Raw genomic sequence first — 23,188 nt, forward strand, 5'->3', positions numbered from 1 at the left:
AAGAAAGCTGCTGGATGCAGATGTTTGCAGCCAGAGTATTCTGAATCACAACAAGCTATGCTATCAAGGGTATCAAAGATAATTGTTCAGGCATTACTCTGGAGTAGAAAATCCTCATAAACCCATATTTAAGAATTTAATTAAGCCAATCATGTATTTATTTTTTTTAATTCCATCCAACAGTTAAGCCAAAGTAGAACTAATTGTGGCTGCTAATACTAGAAAGCAAAAATAAGAACACTTCTTGTGAGCTTTCCAGCACACAAACTGCCTGTCATCCATCACCAACTCCCTTTGGCTATTCTTCAAGTGCTCATAAGTCTTTGCTGTTGTGAAGCTCTCCTGTGGTGAATAATGAACCTCCCTGTGTTTCTGCTTTTGCTTCTGTGTCCATTTCCCCTTGCATTCATTATGTCACACAGCCATTGAATTGTTATAGAGGTGGGTGGTTTACCTACAGGGCTAGTCACATTCTAATCATGATAACTTTTTGCTTATGGTACCTGAGGTATCTGACTCTTGGGATTCACTTCATCACTCAAGATTAATTTTGACCTTTATTTAAAGCCCAGAAGCTTAAAATACAGAGATAATACCAATAAGCACCTTGGGGAGGAGACAGAGAAAGAAAGGTCAAGAAAAACACCTAAATACTACCTTGCAAGCTCTCTCAGCCAACAATGTGTAGGATTAAAGACTGGTAATTTCATAGGATTAGCACTACAGAAGAATTGTTTTGAGTGAGGAGTGAATGTCACAACATGTGATCAGTAGTGACACTGCAGTGTAAGAAGAGGCCCCAGTAGGTTTTGTTTCATAGATATGAAAACAGTGTCCGGAGAAAACTTGGCCCTACCAGAGTTTTTCACAAAACCTCACATTTCCTCTGTTTCCAATTTCACCTTCACAATCCACTTTTTAATCTCCACCAACACATGGAAAGAGAAACTTGGAACAAGAGAAAAATGCTTTCAAAGATTAGAGGTTTGGAAATTTACAACTGTTATCTAAGGAAAAACTATAGTGGGAGCCAACTTCTTTAGTCAGAAGCCTTTATTATTGTAAAGAAGCTTCAATATATGTTTTTGCTTTCAAAAGCAGAAAGTGGAAGGATGAAATTTTTTGGTTCAAAAAGAATTAAAAATAAAAACAAAAGCAATTCAACTCCTACTCACCCAATCTGGAAATTTTTAAAACTAAGGTCTGCAAAGCACTAACTTGGTGACAGATGTGGTGAATAATAAACATGAACCTCTCACAGATTCCTGTGAAAAAACAGACAGGTGTCCTACTTTGAATCATATTTTTTGTTTTCATTATTGTTTGTCTGCCTTTCCCCTTATAGCTATTCAATACAAAGGATGACTGCCAAGTAGTACCAGTTCAGCAATTTGGAGGATGGGGGAAAAAAAAGAGTGCTTTCAAAAATTACAGAACAGTGTTCCCCCCAAAAAAATCTGATTAAAAAACTCGTTTCTGTTCAGCAGTCGAGTGGTCTGTTTTGAATTTCAATGGCTATCTGTAGCACTGAGGTTTCTGTGTCACTGCATACAGAAAAGCTGACGAGGAATGGTGCTGTCTTACTCTATTCCTAACCACAACCTGGTAGATAAAGTCTGAAGTCATAAGGCAGCTGAGAGCTCTAGCAAGACTATTAAAATGTACTGGCAAAGCTGGAAGGAAGAAATTTAAATGAGGCCAGGTTAGAGGTTTCAAAGGGATGAGTGACTGATCCTGTTTCATGTTATGCCAGACAATGCTAATAGTTTAAACACTAGCTCTGTCAAGTAAGAAATATATGTATTATTGTCTGTGAATTATTAAAATTGACTTCACCTACTCACCTTTAGACTTTTCTGACTGAAAGAAAAAAATCATGAAAAAAAGTCTCACAAGAGAGGCATGCACTCTTAATCTATTACTAATGTCTTCTTGAATCCTGTTAATATTTTTCATATTGTCTGCTTTGGCGAGCTCAGAGAGTATATGTGAGGAATGAGCAAAAATTCCAGCTGATCCCAGGCATAAAGCTCTTAATGTTTAAGTCTCTCTTGCCCTGCAGATAATTACTGTCTCCTCTTTCACCCATCCAGCTGGGGCATCAGACAATTTGGGGAGCATCCAAGATGGGCATGAAGATCCATTTTCTGGTTCATGACAAGTGCTGTAGATGTTTATGCCACAGAAATAATTTTTCTAGAGTTTTATTCAGCAACCACCCACTGCACCACTATCTCTTAAACATTGTTTATATCTGCAAGACACAATTTCCCCTTCATTTCAACGATTTTTGAATACATGGGAAGTATTAAGGATATAAAAAATAATTAAAAATGTTTTTTAAGTTCTGGTAAGGTCAGAATCATTGCTACAGGTTTTTAGTGGAATACAAAGATGAGACAAGAAGATATGGAAAGTCGTCAAGTACTCCCCAACATTATCTTCATCATAGGATATCAGTAATAATAAAGGTCCCACCTTTTCATGCCTCCATCATGAAATTGCTAATTTACAAATGATGACTCTAAAGGTGACAGAGGGGAAAAGTGAAAATTTATTTTTCTTAAACAACCACTTCCAAACCTTCTCTTCCTTTCCACCATTTGCCCTTTTGAGAGAAATTGCAAATGGTGAAGGACAGAAATAAGAGAAAACTTCTTGTAGACTTTTTTGGAGAGACAGAAGACCTCTAGGATCAATCTAGAAAAAACCCTGACTACCACAGAAAAGTACCTTTCTGCCTCTCAAATTAGGCTTGCCATAGAAAAACTGAAGAGCCAATTTTTTTTTTTTGAGCAGACTATTTTTTGACTTTTTTTCCTGTATGTGAAGTTAAAACATTCTATATTTTCTCGGAGAATAACATTCAGATAACTGAAGAAATAAAAGAAATTGAAAGAAGCCTATTGTCATTTTTCGACTGTGAAATAACTGATACATCATGAAATGAATGTTTTGGAGACAAACCCCCAAACCATCCTCCTTCCTCAGAACTGGCTACACCTTTATGCATTTCTCCTTACCTGGTCCACATAGTCCTTTCACACTGCCCTGGAGTGTCCCTCAGAGGGACAACTGCACTCACTCTCATAACACCTTCAGCAGCACCAAAGTAACAATGATAAATATTTTGCAGGAGTGGGCATAGGATTTCAAAAATCACTGTGTTGAAGTACCATCTTTCAAGCAGGAAAAACATTAAGTGTCATGGCACACTCAGGCTCCATACAATTATTACCCCAGAAAACCACTGACTGGAAGACTCCATGCTGAAAAGGCCAATGTCAAGGCATCTGCTGACTCAAAACCAGCAGAAATTGCTTTTACCAACACTAAAACCATATCAAGACTTCTTGGATGAAACACATGAACACTCTGGAGCTGTAATCTTCCTTTCTGCACCCACTCACCCATAAAATAAAATACAAACAGCTGAAGGCAAGCAAGCTCTGGCTAAGGCTGAAGAAATTAGACATGAGAGTAGCCTTAATTCCAGATTTGCTGAAGGAAACCTCACCTCTGTCTCATATCCTCTGTATTCAAAAGCCATTTTTATTTTCATATAAATCATGTCATTTACAGTCCTGTGCTGCCATTCTAAAACCATTGCAAGGGTTGAATTGGCACAAAACACTTAAAAGAAAAGGTTACAAAGAGGTGGGAAATGCAGTCAAAATGAGAACCGCATTGTTAACATATTGCCTGAGTTTTAAAACCCCATTGTAAAATAAAATAAACAGCTTCTAAAAGGGGGACAGACCTTCAGACATGCTCCTGCTTTTGAATGTGAACCAGCAATCAGGTGTGTAAGTGACCTCAACCACCTCTGACACCAAGGTCTTCAGGAAGTCCTGATGGGAACAGATTTGTGCTGAGCCACTCTGCCAGTCTCACTGGGCACTCCAAAACATGGTCTGAACCACAGTTTGGCTCTATTGAGTGTCTGATCTCACATAGAAAATGGGGAATAGTCTGTAGTGGTGGAGACTGCTGGCAGGAGGGAACACTTAGCAGTTGTGACAAATGTGTCTTTGGTGCTGTCTGAGCCTGGACTTCTGTCATGGGTTTTGTCTGCTCTAGGCTCTCTCCCACCAGTGACTTCCCTTTAGAGGCTTTGCATTTGCAACCACATCTGCTGGAGTGTTTGTATGGGACAGGCATGGGACAGGCAGTGATAAGAGAACAAGGGATGGTCCAAAATGAGGGTGAGACAAGGGAGAGAGATAACAAGGGAGAGGAGGAGGCCAAATGGCAGGCCAAGAGTAGGGGGAGGCAAGGAGATAAGAGGTGAGATAAAGAGAGACTTTTCTGTGCATGAATAAACATGAATAAGTGAAGAGGTGGTGGTAAGACCCCCCACTGCCAGGAAGACAGAGAAGAATTACGGACAGGAAATGTCACTGCAGGAGCAGTTGATTAAAACCACAAACAGCATGAACTTGATCTAGTTCCTTCTTGCCTGCCAAGCTACCCTAAGACAACCTGGCTAAAGAAACTCTCTTGAGCTGTTTAAGCATCTCCACTCTCAAGCCTTGTACTCAAGTACCATGGGGCAGACAAACAAAGAATAGTCAGCTGGCACCTCCTGAGTTCCCACGATATTCAGGCTGGCCATCTCAGTTCCCATCATAGATATATTATTTTGCCTCATATTAAGATGCAACAATGCACACACGCATACTCTTAGCTACTAGTATGGAAACTGTCCCTTTTAAGTATTCATGCTCTTGAAGTGAAGCACTTGCTTGGATGCAGTGCTGAATCAGGCAGTTTCTAATTAAGGAGATAAACAGCCTTCTATCCTCATTCACCTCTCCCTCAGTCTTAATCCTCTAGTCACCTAACTTTAATTTAAAAATCTGTTTTCAGGAGCTGAGCCTGGATCTGTCACATCTAAGATTGCCTCTAATTGCCATGTGTCAATGACATTTAGAAAAATGAGCAATGAATTCAAACCAGCAACCCTTCTGTCTGGATGACAGCTTTATCTTTAGACAGCAGCTTTTCAATGGAGTTGCAATCTCTACCCACCCAGAATGGCAAATTGCATTGCTCAAAGTCAGTCACAGATTTCTTCAGCTAGTCTGAAAATTTCCAAATAAAAACTACTCGTCTTGTAAATGAACATATGGTGCAACACCCAAAGTGCAAAACCACTCCAACTTTGACCCCAGGAGGTAAGGACACCCTCTTCCTCTGGCTGGTCTTGTCAGATGGTTGTGGCATTAGAGGATCAGAAAGCAGACTCAGAGAGACAGGCTGATGTTCTCAGGAAGATCAATGAAGATGTGAAGGTCACAGATGACACATGGCTGGTTTCAAAACCTCAGGAATGACAGCAGAGAAAGAGGTGGTGAAGGAAGAAGGGGAACAGAGCCAGATGTAGAAGTTGCCAAAGAAATGTTTTGTTGGAGGCACAGCAGAGGAGGAGCAGGCTGATGCAAAGAGAAGTAATGAGTGAAGCACAGCATATGAGCAGGGGTGTCCAGGGGGATTCCTTTACTGGATATGGCTGCCTAATACTGATGTAATGAGCTAGTTATGAAGCAAAAAGTTAGAGTTGTGTGTGGGAGTGTATGAGGGAGACATATTAGGTATGTGTTCCCACAAGAAAGGAGGTAAACTAGGGCTTCTGCTAAGAGTCTGTTAAGAGGATCCAACAAGACAGTGAGCAAGACTTGACATGAGGCTGCTGAAGGTTCTCCGGTTTGGTGACATATTGAGAGGAAAAAGTGATAGCAATAATGATCTTGCTATCTTCTAAGGAAGAACTAGGGTGAACAAAACTAGGGTGAGATAAAATAACTAGAAAGCTACCTGTGGAGGGGTGGCTTTGTCTACTAGGAGTGGCAGCAGAACACATTGCCATCAGGCTGTCCCCTTAACTTTGCAGCCACTTTATGATATCACTCAAGCTGTGCAGTCTGTCTGCTCTGCCATACACGTTTCAGAAGCAGAAACACAGTGAAACTATTTAAAAAAAACCCACCTTTTTAATATTCTTGTTGAGAAACATTTAAAGTATGCTAAGTGCTGCTTAGGTGCTATACTGAAACAAGGTACTATTAATCATTATTTTACTTGGCTGAATTTGACACGTATATTTTCAGAGATACCTCTGAAATGTCTGATATGTAAGGTCTCAACTAAAACAAATCTATTGCGGGTTTTATTAGCAGGAGGGACTAATAAAATAAAGAGGATGGCAAAGCAATGCAGAGATAATGTTGAGTTTGAAGTAAGGAACAGCATCTGACACAGCAGCAAAGTCAGCTGGGAGGAGAACTAAGGACAACAGGCAATAGTTTTCAGATGTTGACATAATTTTTCAGAACAGGGAAAAAATAAAACCAAACAGATAAGACTCTCAGTATTATGACAAACCTAAACTTCTTTACCTGGCTGCTAGTGAAGAAAATAGAGAGGAAAACCATCTGAAGATTATTCTTCCTTGAATACTCCCATTTCATTTTAATGAGTATTAGTACAGGCCACATATTGACATTGATGAGCAAAAAGGTCCTTGAGGAAGGGAAGCATGTGTTTCCTCATGCAGACATCTGAACAGTTCACAGTCACGGGCAGCTCTGAACTTAAGAGTACAAAATGAAGCTTGTATGAAAACTAAAGGAGAAATGTTGGGCATTTAGGCATTGTGATCATAGTTTCTTTAGATTCTACTCTTTAAGGCAGAATCACTTAGAGAAGTTCACGAATGTTTTTGACTGTAAGAAAGCTGACTTTGGGAGAATGTGATATGCCCCAAGGAATTTTTTACTGGAATCATATGAAACATGGGAAAAACAGGGCTGAATTTTTAAAAAAACATCAGAAGAGACTGAAATTTAAAGCCGTCCTGCTTAATTCCAAGGAGGGAAAAGGGTAACTGAGGCCAAACACAATTATGCAAAGACACAAAGTTTAGTATAAGCAACTCACAGAAAACTTGAGAAATCTTATATATGTATGTATATATATTTCATTTATATCAGTACTAGAATGGATTGCGAGAAAAATTCTTAATTACTTAAGGCATATAACAAAAGGAAGAAGTTAGTAAGTTAGCATGCCCTTTTTTCTTTGAAGAGGAATAATAAGAGGCCAGATGACTAAATATTAGCATCACATTGTGACACAGTTTCCAGGGCTTGCTTAAAGGGATAAAATTTGCATTGATGATGTATGTGCATCCTCAGAGTTACAGACATGCCAGCCCACAACAAATGTGATGTATGGATACAACCTGCAGTTCCTACACTAGGCAATCTGGAGGAAAACAGCAGATGCAGGTGAGAGGAAAGGGGAAGAATTCTCTGTAACACATGTAGAACATTAGACTCAAAGAAAAAACAACACTTATATACAGTTGAAAGGTTTCTTTTCTCTTCCTTTTCAAAAAAGTAATACAAACTCCTAACTGAGAGATATATACATCTAAGTTCTGTGATGACAGGACAGACCAGGGAGACCTGGAGTTAGTCATTGTTGCAGGAAGGGGCAATGAATGAAGCAAGCTCCTATAAAACTGTTAGCTTAATATCTGCCATGCAAAAATAATACTCACATTTTTACTCAAACACCTTATTGGGCAAAATTTAATTAGAAGCAATTGTGCAATTCTTGGGAGGAAATTTATGCATACAAATTAATAGTAATTTTCCTGCTGAAAGATAAGAAAATTAGACAGACCATGAATCTGTAAAAATTGCCCAACTTCAGGGGTTGAGAGATGTGATGCCTATGACATTGTGTGGTGGAGGGCTGCTTGTTTCTAACTCAATGAGGCAGCTCATTGAATCTCAGTTTTAATTTTTAAAAGAAATTTAAAACTAAATTTAACATTGTTTTGGTGAATACCAAATAAATTATTTAAATCCAAGTATAGACTAGGTTGTCTACCTACAATATGAACATTTAGATTGTAACACAATTAGAAAAGACTAGTGAGATAATTTCTGAATTACCTACATTTCACAGGCAAGTAAACTGTACATATCCTTTACATGTCTAGGGCAGAAAATCAGTGTAAAGTATGACTTCACTAGTTATGTGCTCAAAAAGCCTGTAAAATGTGTGAAAACATCTTTCGTAATGCTGTGTAAGTTCAGTATAAAAAGCAAACTTGCCATGAAACTTCTGTGAAAACTGTTGACTTTAAGAAAGGCAAAAGTAATAATTTCCCCCCAATCCTTATAACAGTTTAGAGTCTCCAAAACCAATTAAAAAAGGGTCAGAAAAGATACTGATAGGAATTTGATACAAGCCGAAAGAAACAATACCAATAGGCTTGTAGATGGCAAGACATAAGGAAGGGAGACAGGCATTAGAAGCATTAGCAGGAACAATTCCCAAGGCCAGTAAATATCAAGGGGCCCCAAAGCAGTCAAAAGCAGAGTGAAGAGATTTAGAGCCAAGGCATTCAAAGGGTCTACTTAGTTTGACCAGAAGACAGTCTCACATTTCAAGGTTTCTTCTTCAGTACAGCTAAGCTTTTCAATGGGAGGCCTTGACCCCAGGGATCACTAACTGAAGAAAACAAATGTGTTTTCAAATGAATGTATTGGCACTGTCAGAACTGACTGTAAACAAGATTAAATTATGTTTGTTTTCACTTTCCAGAATACCATGTTAAATTTTAGAGAGACAGACAGACAGAAATGTTTCCAAGTAAGACATGAGAATCTGAGCATCAGATTTTCTGTGTCAGCTGGGATTCAACAGCAGAATTCCTGTTAACTGATTTGGCTAAGCCTCCTTCCAAAATGTCAACCTGAGGCTTTCTTGTCTTCATCAGTATTGGTGTGGGTGGCAGGAGGGTACACATGCCATCAGTCTGTTTTAGCTATTTCATTATTTTTCCCTGCTTTCTTGGGGTGGATTGGATTTTGGTCTAGGATTTTGAATTGCATGGATGTGATTCCCTGAATGAAACAAACAGTAGTTTGCCGGCCCTTGACATGGAATGGAAATAAATCAGAATTAGAAAAAAAGAAAGTGATTTGGGGTATCCAACCTGAGGTCCTCTAAAAAGAAAACTGATTGCAGGAAAAGGATGCCACATTTATTCATAGAGGAGTTTGCTCACAGTTTATCTGCATGTTCCTTAAGACAAAGGTTCTTCAAAACCCATTTTGTGCTTCTACCTTGATCACGCTTGATCAACTTCACAGCCTTCTTGAGTTCCACAGGAACCAAGCAGGGACCCTATTAAGAGCCCTCATTCAAGGGAAGGTGGCCTATGACAGATCAGGTAAATCCAGATAAACATCAGACATCTACTGCATTTATACACTGTGCTATTTCCAGACCACATTCCACTCTATATGTGACTACATCCCAATACTCATGTATGGAATCACTAGAAATTACATGAATATTCCTGAGGGATGTGTTCTTATGCACTGTCCCCAAATGGACAAACGTATAGTGAACTGAATTTAAAATCCAGAAACTGTGTTCCCAAAGGGAGATCAATAAGGACAGAGAAGCATGGACACCACTATTTCATTGGAAAATGTCTGAGCATATGAATAAGGTAGAACTACAGCTACAGGGATGGCTTCCAGTCAGCTGCATATTACCCATGAATTTTGAGGAACAAATATGTGCTTGTCAGTAAGAGGTATGACAAAGCAGGAAAGTGGGTCTCACAAAGCAGAGACTTGTTGGGTCAAGTGTCCCTTTCCTGTTTAGCAAGTCCTTTTGTCTCCGTCCTCCTTATCATCCTGACACCTTACCACAGCACAGAACGACAGACAGCACTTTATGACTTCCTAGCGTTTGATTCCAATAGGCAGGTCCAATCCTTTTTAATGTAACATGAAAGTCTCCATTCCCCTCTGAATTTCAATTTCAGAACCCATGTCCACTTCCACACATGCAGCTCCTCATTCCCACCCTGCAGTCCGTGTGAACACAAAGGTGCTTTTGTCGCCCCATTCCTTCAATCGACAGCTCTTCATCGCCTGACAGCTGATGCTGTGTCAGCAGTCGGTGGGGCCGGTATCACTCCCCCCAGGAGAGAAGAGCATCCTTTCCTGGGGACACCCACTGCCACATTGCACAACTGGGGCTACTGTTCCCTGTGTCCAGTAATCAGTAATCCTTCCTGAAATATGGGGGTTTTTTTCCCCCCTCTCCTAGCATGCTCATTAGGTGATTGGAGCACAGGGATTAGTGACCTGGTCCTGCTGGCAGCATGTGCTGGTTTAGCACCCCTGGTAGATGCATTCCTGGGAGTAAAGATGTGTTCTGCAAATGACCATTTCCTGAGTGGGATCCTGCAAAGCACCCAAGAAAACAAAGCACACATGCATCTCTTAAATGGGAATTTTGCAGTACCTATAGTTACAAAGGTCCTAAACTGGACAGGGGTTACTCACTGGATGGTTGAAATATTGTCATGAAACACAGAGGGAGGGACTGTATAATCAAGCTCATCAGTGCCCACCTTCATCTGCTTTCCGATCTCACAGCTGGAAGAAAGCTGACCACATTCCCATTCACAACCAGAAGGAACAACGAATTGTTTTACGCTTTGCTTTGTTTCCCATGTGATGCTTTACCCCCTACAGCATCGTCTCTCCTGCTCAGAGAGGGTGTCTGTGACAGGGCTGCTCCATCCTCCCGCCTGCTCGCTCGTTTCTTCCCAGGTAGCTGGCGGTGAGGGGGCCAGCCAGCAGGCTAATTTAGAGCTCTAAAAGCTGGCAGCGGGAGTGCAATTAAGCCGTTTTCACAGACTGCTGGCCAAATGCAGCAATTTATTGGCTGAGTGATTGGATTATTCATTTGCAAAGCTGAGAGAGGGCATTTTCTTACCACTTCAGTTGGCCTGTAGTACTTGTGATTGACTGTCACATGAATCTTGCCAGTCTCTTTGCATCGTCCCACTTCATTTTCATTCTTCCCTTCCCACCTGTAAAGAAGATAAACATTTAAGGAACCCATAATTACTTTAGTGCTCTGATCTTGCCAACATTTGTCCTGCTTTCATTTACTTGAGGCTGGTGTCAATTCTCCCTGCAGGACAGTATAAACTCATTAGCTATAGGAACAAAGGCAGAGTTTAGACTTGAATGGAGCAACAATGGCTTTTGAAGTCTCTTTGTTTTGGTTTTTGATTCAGTGGAAGGTCTAAAATACAGGACTTCCAAATTAAACACAATGTTAAGGGAAAATAAAATGTCCTTATTTCAGAATGTCTCATGTATCTGCAAATAAATATGACAAGGAGGTTTTTAATTTGTGGACTGGTTCAAAGTAATTTTCTTAAAATATTTTTAATTCTTGTATTTTTGCCAATACTTTCAGGAACTCTTTAATCTGTTAATTTTATAGATGTGAAGGTCTGTTGGAATAGCATTAAGCTGCATAATTTAATTTCTGCTTAACTAGAAAAAAACCAAAACAAAAACAGTTCTTGGGTTTTCAGTCCTTCTTCAACAGGGCACTCCACATACAAGTATTGTAAACACTACTTACTACCTGTGAGCTGAAAGCCAGCTACTTTGTCCAAATTAGTTTCATATGGGTTGAACAGCCTGCAATTTGCTGCAATTTATGTGATCTGGTTGCGTTGTGAACTATTCTCTTAGAGTCTGCCCTGGCCTAAAATTTCAGGAGCAGGAGAAGGGGAATGATTTGGTGGGTGACTAGCTCTGCCTTTTGGGAGCTCAGCCTGCAGCCTGGAAGCCTGAGGACAATGCTCCCGCTCAAAATAAATGCTTCAGATGACACATGTAGGAATGGACAGCAGTACATCAAACCCAATCTACTGAATGTACAAATGCCAGAGTTATAATTGAAATTCTATCTTCTCTTTGCTTTTTCCCTCTAAGTATATACCATGCGGCTCTGAAGCAGCTTGGCATAAAAACATGATGCTAAAATTTGATTTTTTTTTAATTTAAGTAAAATCTGCCTAATATAAATCAGCACTATGATTTAGACTATCCAGCCTCAGTCACCAGCAAGGAAAGAAAACACCTTTGCCTCCCACTTGCTAATTGTTCTGCCAGCTCTTGTGATTGTGTCAAAGACTTAATTTCTCCTTTCTCCCCTGACCCACTCCCCTACTCCCCACCCCCGAAGCTCCTAGAAGAATGTAATTCTTTGTCAATCTCAGCCTTCATTTTTGAGTTTCTAGCCCTGAGGGCTAAGGAAAAAAGTCTGAAGATGTGACCTCTGTATACCCATGAAAGTTAAAACACTGAAAGGCAGAAGGAAATACCAACTATGCATTATTACTAGTTTTTAAATCCCAAAATTTTTAAAGCACAACTCATGTCTTTTGAATGACTAGCAAAGCCTGTAGGATGCTTGACTTTGGGAACACTTCACACTGAAATAATTTCCAACAGATAATAATGACAGTGAAGTCATGCCATGATGCTAAAGATGATTTACAATTTAAATTTTCTTTCTTTCTCTTTTGCAGTTGCTCTGTTGTAAGCCTGAACTGCAAAGTTTTCATTCAGAAGCCAAAACTAACATTAGTCCCTCCCTTTAAAGGGCAGAGGGTAAAAATGTGCAGGACTCAAATGAGCTTAATAGAAAACTAACCGTCACCAGTAAAACAACAGGAAGGGCTTAGATCAGGAGACGTCAGTTGTTGGAGGTCACTGAGCAGAGAACCCCATTTAACACCCAACAGGCTCCAGAAGGCTCAGCCGAGCCAGTAAAGACTCACTTAATGTTGCTATCAAAGTTATATAACAATAGAAACAGCTTAAGAAGAAATCTCCACCCATTCTGTTTAGCCCAGTAATGTGAAAAGTTCACAAGTTTAAAAAAAAGGTACATTGTGAACAAAGTCATTTTTGATAGCTGCACTTCTAATTACTCTTGGCACCTCGATGCTCACAGCTGGGGACACCATACTGCTGACAAAATGGACTGCACAGGGGCCAGCCTGACACCAGCACCAAGACACCCATTTCACAAACCAACTCTCCCTCCCCTTTCTCTCATCACAAGGAAACAAAACCCAACCAACCAAACAAAAACCCACTAAAATTCTCCTTAATTTATTGTCAAATTGCAGTCAGAGTTGTTGACTGGAAGACGTTCTGCCAAGTTATCCTGAAGCGTAAGCATGGTGGAAGAGGCACGGGGAACCCTCGTGTTGCTGTGGTTTTAGGGAGCTTCAGCCACAGACTACCCAGATTTCTGCTCCTTAGGGCCAATGCCCACACAGGCAAGGAAACAGTCTTGTGTGGCTTAGGGAAACACTAAAGAAAGTTTGGTTAATCAGGTTAGAGTAAATTTATAGAGGATACGGAGTGGATTCTGCCACCAGGCAGGCCTAGGGTAGGCTTTTCACAAAATGCTGGTCCTAGAGGCTGCAGGCAATGAGCCTCTACAGCAAGGCCATTGCCTGCCCCACACTGTGTAGCTTCATCCCTTCACTGAAGCAAAGAATGGGTTTGCTGTCACACCTTACAGCATCAGCCATAGCCCAGAACCTTCTGCACTTGCTATTGACAAAGTAGGTTTGATTCCCTTTGCATCTACACTTTGCTTTGGGATTGCTTAAAACAATCATCAATAGTCAACTCTGGTGAATACCACTGCTATCAATGACCACCAAACTTCCCATAAAACCAACTTAGTCACACTTCAAATGCATGTGCAAGTTTACTTGCTTGAAAAGTTCTTCACCTAAAGAGCTTTTAAATTCTGGATTTACAGAGGGACTTACTTCAAGGCCAATTCCATATCTGGAGATCACTACTGTTATAATACTAATTAGCAGTGGTGACAAATGTTCCTTTTGCTTTACAACTTCAGACATTCCAATTATTTTTCATTTCCTATAACTATTCAGTAAGAGAGGAAGCTTGAAATTACAAAAACATCCACAGATACAGAGGATTTTGTAAGGATGAAAAGCTGGGGTACCCACCTGTTGGAGTGTAAGGTGGGCAGGGAAAGAAACAGGGGAGCCAAGATAATTGAGGAGGGGTGGGAATAGCACTGCAATGAACCAAATGACCTGAACAGCTGTAATTGAGCAAACAAGGCAACATACATATATTTCTGTGGTGGTGAAGACATAAAGTAAAAATGAAGTCATTCAGAGAAGCACAGATAAACTTAACAAGTATATGCATTTCATCTTCTTTGATCTTTACATAGAAACAGATCTGATGGCATTTAGAAAAATATTCAAACCCACTAGCAGCTACAGCTGCTCAGCCTCTTTATGGAAAATGAAACAATCATGTACACCTTTAAAATCAAATATATGCCAATAGAAAATACTTTTACATTTAAAAATTGACAATAAATTAAGTAAAAAACATTTAGGAAAATTTTGCTCTTCCTGCACATGTAATATGATACACCATTTGTGTAGATTTCTCAGATCTGTGACCTGATTTCTGCTGCAAAATTAAGCCAAAGCACTTCATTCTGTCCTGGCACTTTATGAACTGCAAAACTGACACCATATAACAGACCATTAATATTTTTGCAAGTAATCTTTTGTAGGAAAATTTCAAGTATGACTCTTCATTATGTTCCTTTGCCATCAACTCAACCACCAACCTCACCAGCAGCTCTGATGCATCAAAGTCATCAAGGATATAGGGATTGCATAACCATGACTTTGTGCTTAAATAAAAAGTATGTTACCATAAAGGAATGTCCTTAATATTTTTTTTTCAAAAGCTCTGATGAATCAGGTCTTCAATGTTTTTTTTTACCAGACAAACACAGTTATAGCAATGCTTTAGTTGTTATAGTCCAAACATTGTCAAGCTCAAATTTCAAAAATCTAAATAATGACTCCCTATATTACAAGACTTTAGAAAAGAATACATGCTAGAATACATTGGAATACTTTTGAAGCTCTATCCTTTACTCCAATTTGTGAAAGTTGGTGTTGAAAAGATGTATTCTGAAACAATATTAATATTTCTTTCAAAATCAAAGCATTATGGAGAGAAAAGTTTTAGATTTAAATAAGTTCCATTAGTGTCAACTTGCAACAAAATTATATTAAAAATATCTAAAAGAGATGGTGTGACATTTTCAGAAAAGAATTTTTTTTCTTTCTGAATGGCTTTAAAAATTTTGTTTAAGTTATTCTTTCTCTAAATGGATGTCCAATTGACCTGAAATCAGATTTTTTTTTCAAAATTGCATTTGTGAAAAATAATTTAATTTTGCAGGTGAGGAATATGGAATTTCCCATGAAACACTACATTTCATTCTTACCCAGTCTTCCTATAGGAGAAACTCTCCGGCCTGTTATGAAGTATGAAATCAGATGATTAGATTGTTACAGTCTTCAAGCCTTTATTTGAATTCTGAAACTGTTATTGGGTCTGCCAACAGTTAATATCTTGTATCAATAAAAAAGAAAAGAAAGGCTACCCAACTTGAAGAGTTAATTATCCAGTTGAGGTGTGTTAAATGCCCCCTAAAATATATACTCTATATCAAGAATGGTGACAAAACTGGTACAGTTCCAAGCAAGGAGCCTTGAATTTTTGGTGGGCAAACCAGACTGGAAATAGCAGCTGTTTTGCTGATGACTTCTGATGGCTCCTCTTCTGCACCATTATTAACATATTGTTGGCTTACCATTCTTACAGCAATCCTTCAAATCTTGTGTTTCTGTAACCCAGTCTTCCACTTTAAGGCAAAAATAAAAACTGAACCAACAAACAAACCAGAAAAACCCTCCTCCCTCAGTTCAATCTCAGTTCAACCTTCACTGTCACTGAAGAGGCCACTGCTCCACTTCTGTTAGTTCACCTTGTTAGACCTTATACTCATCAGACCTCAAAGCTTATCTGCAAACTTCCCCTTTTTAGGGCAATCTTTTATAAGACCAACTAGAAAGTTAGTTCAGATAAAATTTGAATGTAGAGCCAAATGACTGGAGTAAAATAATCATTTTTTCTGAATTAATTCTGGTCCTGGAAGCAATGAATATTTCTGTAACAAATGTGCATGTATTTTTTTATTAATAAACCCTACAATAAATCTTTCTGCAGCTTGAACAGTTTTTTCTTTTTCTTTTTTTTTTTTTTTACTTTCCACATTTGCAGACAACAATCTTTGTAGCAGTCTGCAAAGGACTCTGAGTGCTGTAGTGGTTTCAGGCTATCTTTGCAATCCTGTTCTAATTTAATAAGATTAATGACAGAAAATTAGTCAAGACAAGCATTTGCCTGTTTCGTTTACCCTGCTGTAGTTCAAATTATAGGCGGGAAGTGTTTCCCCCAAGTACTACTTAATTAGTAATAAGTAGAAGGGAAAGTAAAAGAAAAAAATGTAATCCTTACAGGGGAAAATATTTGTAGCTCTGAGGCTTTCCTGTTAGTGCAAAGGACTGAATTTGAATGATTCAGCGGACTGTATAAATACAGTTCAAAATTTCTCCCTTGAAAAAGAAATGTTAGAAGAAAAAACCCACACAAGGTAGATAAAATTCTGTGTACACTTTACAGTCCATTTCAGAGAGAGAATCAGTCTTATTGCAGCTGTACATTTCATTAGTTACAAAAATGTAGTAAAATTTCTCTCTCTTATTTTGGCTAGAAGACATAGTCCTGACATGTGCTAATGACTGGCTAGAACAGAATATTATGTTATGTTCTTGGAAAGACTTTTTAGAGTGTCCTGGATTTTCAGCTGTACAAGATAATGTGAATTGTCAGGAAGGCAAAAATAACCTAAAAAAATAAAATTCATATTTTCAGTTGGTTGATGAAAAGCCAGGATTGTTTTTCTTCATATTCTCTACTGCAATATCATGATGTGACATCTAAGATTTTATGTTTGCAACTTGCCCCAACAAAGCTCAAAGTACAACTGGTTAAGAGTCCCGGCACATGTGCCCAGTATCCTCAGATGTAGTATGAGCTCTGCCAACTGTTTTTTGCCATAACATCCATCCTGACCATTTACTCCACCATTCCATCACTTTTGAAAGGTGGATTGTACAGCAACACTGGGAGGCTGTACCACCACTTACAGCACTGGAAGAGGTATTGGAAATCTCCCAGATAAGTTTTTGAGGTTGCAAAATTTTGCAACACCTGCAACCCTGCAAAAAGACCTCTCGAACCCCAAACAACTCCACAGAACTTTGAAGAAGGGAGAAAGGAAGAAAGCAGCTGTCCTTGCAGGAACTTGTTTAAAAATTGCACTCTGGTGCTCTGGTTCTTAGATGCCTCATAAATTTTAAAGTAACACATCAATGGGGCTCAGCAGTGGAGTCCCACAATGCTAAAAGAGAGGATTTTGCTGCCAGGTTACTCTCTGAAGAAGATATATTCAAACTAGAAGAGGTGGGAGTGGAAAGGCATTGGGTGTCTGAAAGAATGTGAGAGGTGAACAGCCAGCTGGCCAAGAAGCCAGCAAGGGCCAAGAGAGTGAGTGTGTGTGTGTGTGTGTGTGTCTGTGTGTCTGTGTGTCTGTGTCTGTGTGTGTCTGTGTGTGTCTGTGTGTGTGTCTGTGTGTGTGTGTGTGTCTGTGCTGCAAAAGCATGGGTCAGGCTGACACCCAGAAAAACTGTGGAGGTCCTTAACAAAACTTTCAAAATCCTGAGAAGTATTTCACATCTAGTGCAATTTCAAAGATGAGCAATGGCTATGGGATGAGTAATGGGTCTTTTATGGCATTACTCCCACCTTTGGAGAAGGGGGCTGGTTTATCTGGACAGACTATATGCAAAATGTTCAGAATTGCACTCTTGTCAAAATGATTAGCAACAAAATTATCATTAGGATTTAAAATGTCACCTTAGTCCCTCTGTGCATAGTTATACACCGTAAATGGCTTAAGGAATTAATAAATTATTCACAGGAAAGAAAAATTTCAGAAGAGCCAAGCCCACATTTCCAAAGTGATTCATGTTCCTAAAAATCCATGTCACTAGTTGTCATGTCAGTTCTTACACTATTTTTGAAAATTACTTTGATTAGTAATGAAAAAAGCAACAATGCCTTTGTACACAGAAAATACCGGCCCTACCTCCTCATTTGGAGTCATACTGTGAAGTTTTTCTGAGAAAGCAACTTGTGATTGATTGATTCAATCCAAACACTGACTGCAGTAAACACCAACATGAATGATATGCAGTCTAGCATATGGAGCCATATGTGAGCAATAATTAAACTGGACACAAAATTTTGAGTGTTAGGAACAACTATATCTAAAGTAAGCCTTTAATATCCTCTATATAACAGAAGTCATTCATAAAAGTACTTTCACTTTTATTTGTGGACTTGTTATTTTCTTTAGGTTTTCTTGAGGGCTTAATTTGGTTTCTGAAAAATACATGCTGATTTGTTACTCTGGGAAATACTGAGACTTCTTAAGCCAACACCAAAGTAGGAGTGCAATTTTAAACTAACGGATAAATTTAGTGACATCAAAAGAAACTGTGATGTGGGGAACCACTGTAAATGAAGACATTCAGCTAGGTACTGACCTGTATGTATCAGTTTCTAATTGTAGGTAATCAAAATAGAAAAAAAAACATGTTCACCAAACGTTCATTCTTGCTTTGACAAACAATATTAGAGAAGGACAAAATAGTTCTCAAAATCACTAGAATTCTGACTTATATGGAACAATTGAATTCACAGCATTTTCCTATCCATGCTTACTAGGGAGAATTAGCTTATAAATACAAGAAACAAAAGTATAAAAAGTTAAGAAAAAGTAAGAAAGACAAAGCTAGAGCTCCTCCTACCTCCCCTTTACCCTCTCAAACCTCACTACTGTTTAAGGCATGTGGGACAATGTGTGATCACAGGGATAGCTTGCTATCAAGAAATACTAAAAATATGGACAGAAACTTATTTCCCAAACTGAGCTTTTGGGTTAGAAACACTACTAATACAGTCTCTCTCTCCTTCATCAGAATTTTTTTTCTGGAAGTTGATGCCAAAAATTGAAACCAGACTAAAAACTTATTGAGGAGAAAATGTTATTACCTCCCCAGCCACCCACTGGCTGTTCAAATAATATTGTATATATCTGTGCACTTCTGCATATTTATTGAATTTGTCAAGTTTTTGTTCCCAAGTAAAACTTATTGGCCCTGTCAAAAGTTCACCAGCTGCACAAGTGACTTTGATGGCCTGAGGAACAGCCCCGGTGTTAGCGTCATGGAAGAGCCTGTGGCTTCCCTCTCCCTTTTCCAGCTGAGATTGGTATGTTGATGCATGGGGCCCAGAGAAGATACAGAAGGAGGGAAATTGAAAAAATAATAAACAATAAAAATATAAATTACAGAAAGCGCTCACCAAGCCATCCTGGTTTTATTATATGGCCTTGAGAAGGAATTTTGTATTTTCAATCAAACTATGTGGAATATGCATTGTAAACATTCTGCACCCACTGCTCAAAGTTTCTATGGCTTATCAGGAGAAGAGCTAATAGGAATGTAGAGTGGTTTGCTACACAAGCCTTGTAGTGTGGCTGATGGGCTGTCTCATGGAAAGAGCAAGGTTGGCAGGTGCCACCTCTTCAGATCGCAGAGGATGGAAGCAGGACTGAGGGGATCTGGGACACAAAATAGAGAATTGGGCAGAAAAGCCCCTTTTGTGGGATGGTAATGAACAGCACCACCATTTCTAAAGTCTTAGGAGGGGCATCTCTCCCCCAAGACAGGGAGTGAATGGGAGAACAAAGACTTTGATTAAAAAAGACTAACCCACATTTTCACTTACGATCTAGAAGGAAAGGCTAGACATACCTGCTGTGGCAGTCATTTATGACTGGAAGGTCTCACATGTTACAATTAGAAAGTGAGAGGCATTAAAAATGAAAGACATAGACAAAAAATACACTGTAACAGACAGCAAATGTGACAGGCTAGAAATGTTCAACCTGTGGCTGCTCTCTCATGTTTGTACTTACACAATGGTTTTCCCAATGTGCTTAAATGACTTCTCCACAAATTCACGGACGCTGTGGACCTCCCCAGTAGCTATGACAAAGTCCTCAGGCTGTTCAGTTTGCAACATCAGCCACATGGCCTGCGGAAACATAAACAAAGTCAGAGTCAGTGCACGAGTAAGTGGTCCCTTTGGTACATGATACTCTATTACTGCATTTTTGATTTGGAAATAACTATACATGCACACACATACCCCAAGCTGGGGAAATTACCAGTTTCCTTACACAGTGGCTCTTAACCAGTTCAGTGCAACTCTGAAATCAGTTCAATTATTTCTTATTACACAAAACAACACTGTATTTGACTTTCAATTTGTTTCACAGCAGGGGGTTCTGCAGGGGAGACTTTAATATGTTTACTTTTGAACACTGAGACTTGGTTTCATGGATTCACTTTTTCAAGAGCATGGATTCACTTTTTCAAAGCACTGCATGAATTGCCATCGATATATAGAAAATAATAAAATTATGTAATGTTTCAGTCTAGAGTACTGTTGTCTGTCTGTTACAGAACGATGTCAGACACCCTGAAGCATGAAAATATCGATCCTTTTGGCTCTTTATTCTGTCGTATTTGTTTCCCCTAACTGAAGATTGTAATTAAAAGAATTTAAAAGGTAACTAAGAATGTTCAGTGGTGTATTTAACCAAATTAATCTGTTTTCCCTGCTGAGTATGTGCTGAATGTTACATATTAAAGCACTGTAGAAGAAATTTTCTCCTTTGACACAGGAATATAGAAAACACTGGTGAAAAAAGCAAGACAACCATCAATATCACTTTCAGAGAACTGTTTGTGCAGCAAAAGGTTTGCGCCATGTTTTGAAGCAAAACTTCATGGGATTGTCAACATATTTGCATTTCAGGCAAGCTGGTTTAATTCCTGCCACAGTCTTTCACAGAGCTCCCTCCCACAAAACAAGTAATGATGGATGGATGAGTGCCACCTCAGAGGGCTGGCCAGCTAAGTCAGCATGAAAACTGGAGAGCAGATGGAAAAAGAGGCAAGCAAAGACACGTGTGACTTGTCTGAGGTATCACAGCACATACATTTCAGTTTTCTAAAGTGCAAGGCACTGCTGTAGTGACTGGACTATTTGACTGCATTAGAGCTGTAGGCGGACAGAATAATTTTTACTTTAGATCAATCACAATGATGCAAACACTTAATTTCCTTTGGAGAGGAAAAGGGAATACCTGCATGGCATGATCCTCATTTAATAAATAACCAAAAAAGGAAAACAAAATAATTCAACTCTCTCTCCATATGGTAAAAAGGACTGTCATCCTCTCGCAGTATAATCCACAATGCTATTTGCATTGACCTCTTCACATCAGCTTTAAAGAAAACAACTTTAGTAGGTCCCTTGATGGTAGTGGATACTCTGCAAATCAGATTAATAAAAGCTTTGGGACAGCTCAGTTTCTCATGGTAAATACCACCTGAAATATTCAATTTTTCCCCCCTATTCTTAATAAATCAGTGTACTGCATATCAAGGCAATACATTCCACTTATATGGTTCTATTTGCAAGTCATTTTTCTTCCTAGTTATTCTTTTATGCATCTTCCAAAGTTTTGACAAGATTTTATTAACATGTTCCTTTTGAACCTTTTTGCTTCTTCAGTGTGCATGGAAGGCTGGGTTTTGGGCAACTGCTGTGTAAGTCCTTGACATTAATTGTGCTTTAGGGAGACGACCTGCTGGGCAGGACAATGGCAGCAACTTTATTTTTCCTTTCCAGGCCTGAACATCCTAGCCAATGACGCAGAAATACCCAAGTGGCTGATGAAACTCCTCTTGTGGGGAGGAGATGTCTTAACTTGTATCTCTCATATGAGCTTTCTTGAACACTGGGGTTTCCCTGCTGATTTGAGAGGTCACCATAAATCTCCATCTCCTGTTTCTTCATGACTGGACAAGCTTGCAGGATTTACAGCAGTAGCAGCTGCACAGAAAGGTAATAGGAATATCTAAAATAAGTGGTTGATAGTTCTGGTTCTCCTAGCCTAGTCCTTGATTTCACGGACCTTCAGCTTTCAGTAAGCAGTCCAGCTGAAAACAAAATGCTTCTTCATATGAGAGGGCTTTATATGAGCAAAAAAGGATTTCCAAGATTAGACAACCAGTCAGACAGAGGCAAAACTTCTCCTCTGGATTTTAGTGGATGTTTCCTGTATACAATGAACTCAAGTTCTCGCCTTGACATAGTGTCAGTTACATTTGAGAGAGATGAGACAACAAAATCTCATTTATTGGTAAAAATCACCCCTTACCCCCAAATGCCACATCAATTGACTGCATATGCAATATTAGCATAAGCACCTGCTGTTTACTATAACCTTTGGTAAAGTAGTATTAAGATGTTTAAGCAGAGGCAGGGTCAGACTCCTGGCGATTTTTTGTCACCTCTCCACTTTTAAACACCTCAGTGTTGTAATTCATTGGACACAAATTAAGTGCCAGCGCTTATGCCAAGACATTCAACAATCCTGGGAGTATTTAAAATATTTACGCATTACTTTTGCTTAGTAATAAAAAAATTAGCATTGAAAGTTTCTGTTCATGCTAAAATGTGCACTACATTGAAGAAGACACCTACAAAATAATAACAAAACCCCAGCCTTTGACAATGGGTCCAACCAGGTTTTATGCATTTGGGTGTAACACCTTTAGTCTACCATTGCAAAAAGCAAGCAATCACTGTCTTAGAAATACAACTTAAACTGCAGTAAGGTTCTACAGGAGCAACTCAGCAATGATCAAACAATGCAGACAGAGTTGCTAAAAGCAATTTTTGCCTCAAATCCTACCAGGAAAGAATGTTTGGATTAATGATTACTTGAGAATTTCTCACTGTTGCTTCTTTTATTTTTTCTGGCACTCACAATTGCTGGCACTTACAGTTACCTCACTCCAATCAGGTATTAAAAAAAATTAACATGCTAAAAATTACAAAGCAAGTGATAATTCTGCTTTGCTTTGAGGAGAGCAACCAAATGCTGTTGCTGTCTGCATGAACAGTTTGCAAAAAAATGCCAAGGCAAGCTGGAAGAGAGAAAAAACTTTGAAAAAGTTTCACATTCAAATCTATATTTCCACAAGTACAGCCCATGACAACCAATGAGACATCTGTTACAAGCAGTAGCTATATGCCTTCCCTACAGCAAGTACCAGGAATGTGCTTCCCCCCACATCAGAATAATAAGGGTCCTTGACCTATCAATTTCTAGGCATTTCCTTTAAGAATTCATATTGTACCAG

The 23,188-nt window shown here is 39.1% G+C and overlaps 1 protein-coding gene across 1 annotated transcript in view; it reads right to left on the reverse strand.

Annotated features, from left to right (window-relative positions):
• GMDS (GDP-mannose 4,6-dehydratase) overlaps positions 1-23,188 on the reverse strand; it is a 409,845-nt gene that overhangs the window by 61,696 nt on the left and 324,961 nt on the right. Inside the window, exons 8-9 of the mRNA XM_071553354.1 lie at positions 19,885-20,003; positions 10,819-10,915 (exon numbers count right to left, since the gene is read on the reverse strand). Coding sequence (XP_071409455.1) covers positions 10,819-10,915; positions 19,885-20,003 — 216 coding nt within the window. The remainder of the gene's footprint in view (positions 1-10,818; positions 10,916-19,884; positions 20,004-23,188) is intronic.

Source organism: Pithys albifrons, chromosome 4 (assembly GCF_047495875.1).
Source record: "Pithys albifrons albifrons isolate INPA30051 chromosome 4, PitAlb_v1, whole genome shotgun sequence".
In the NCBI taxonomy this organism is placed as follows: Eukaryota; Metazoa; Chordata; class Aves; order Passeriformes; family Thamnophilidae; genus Pithys; species Pithys albifrons.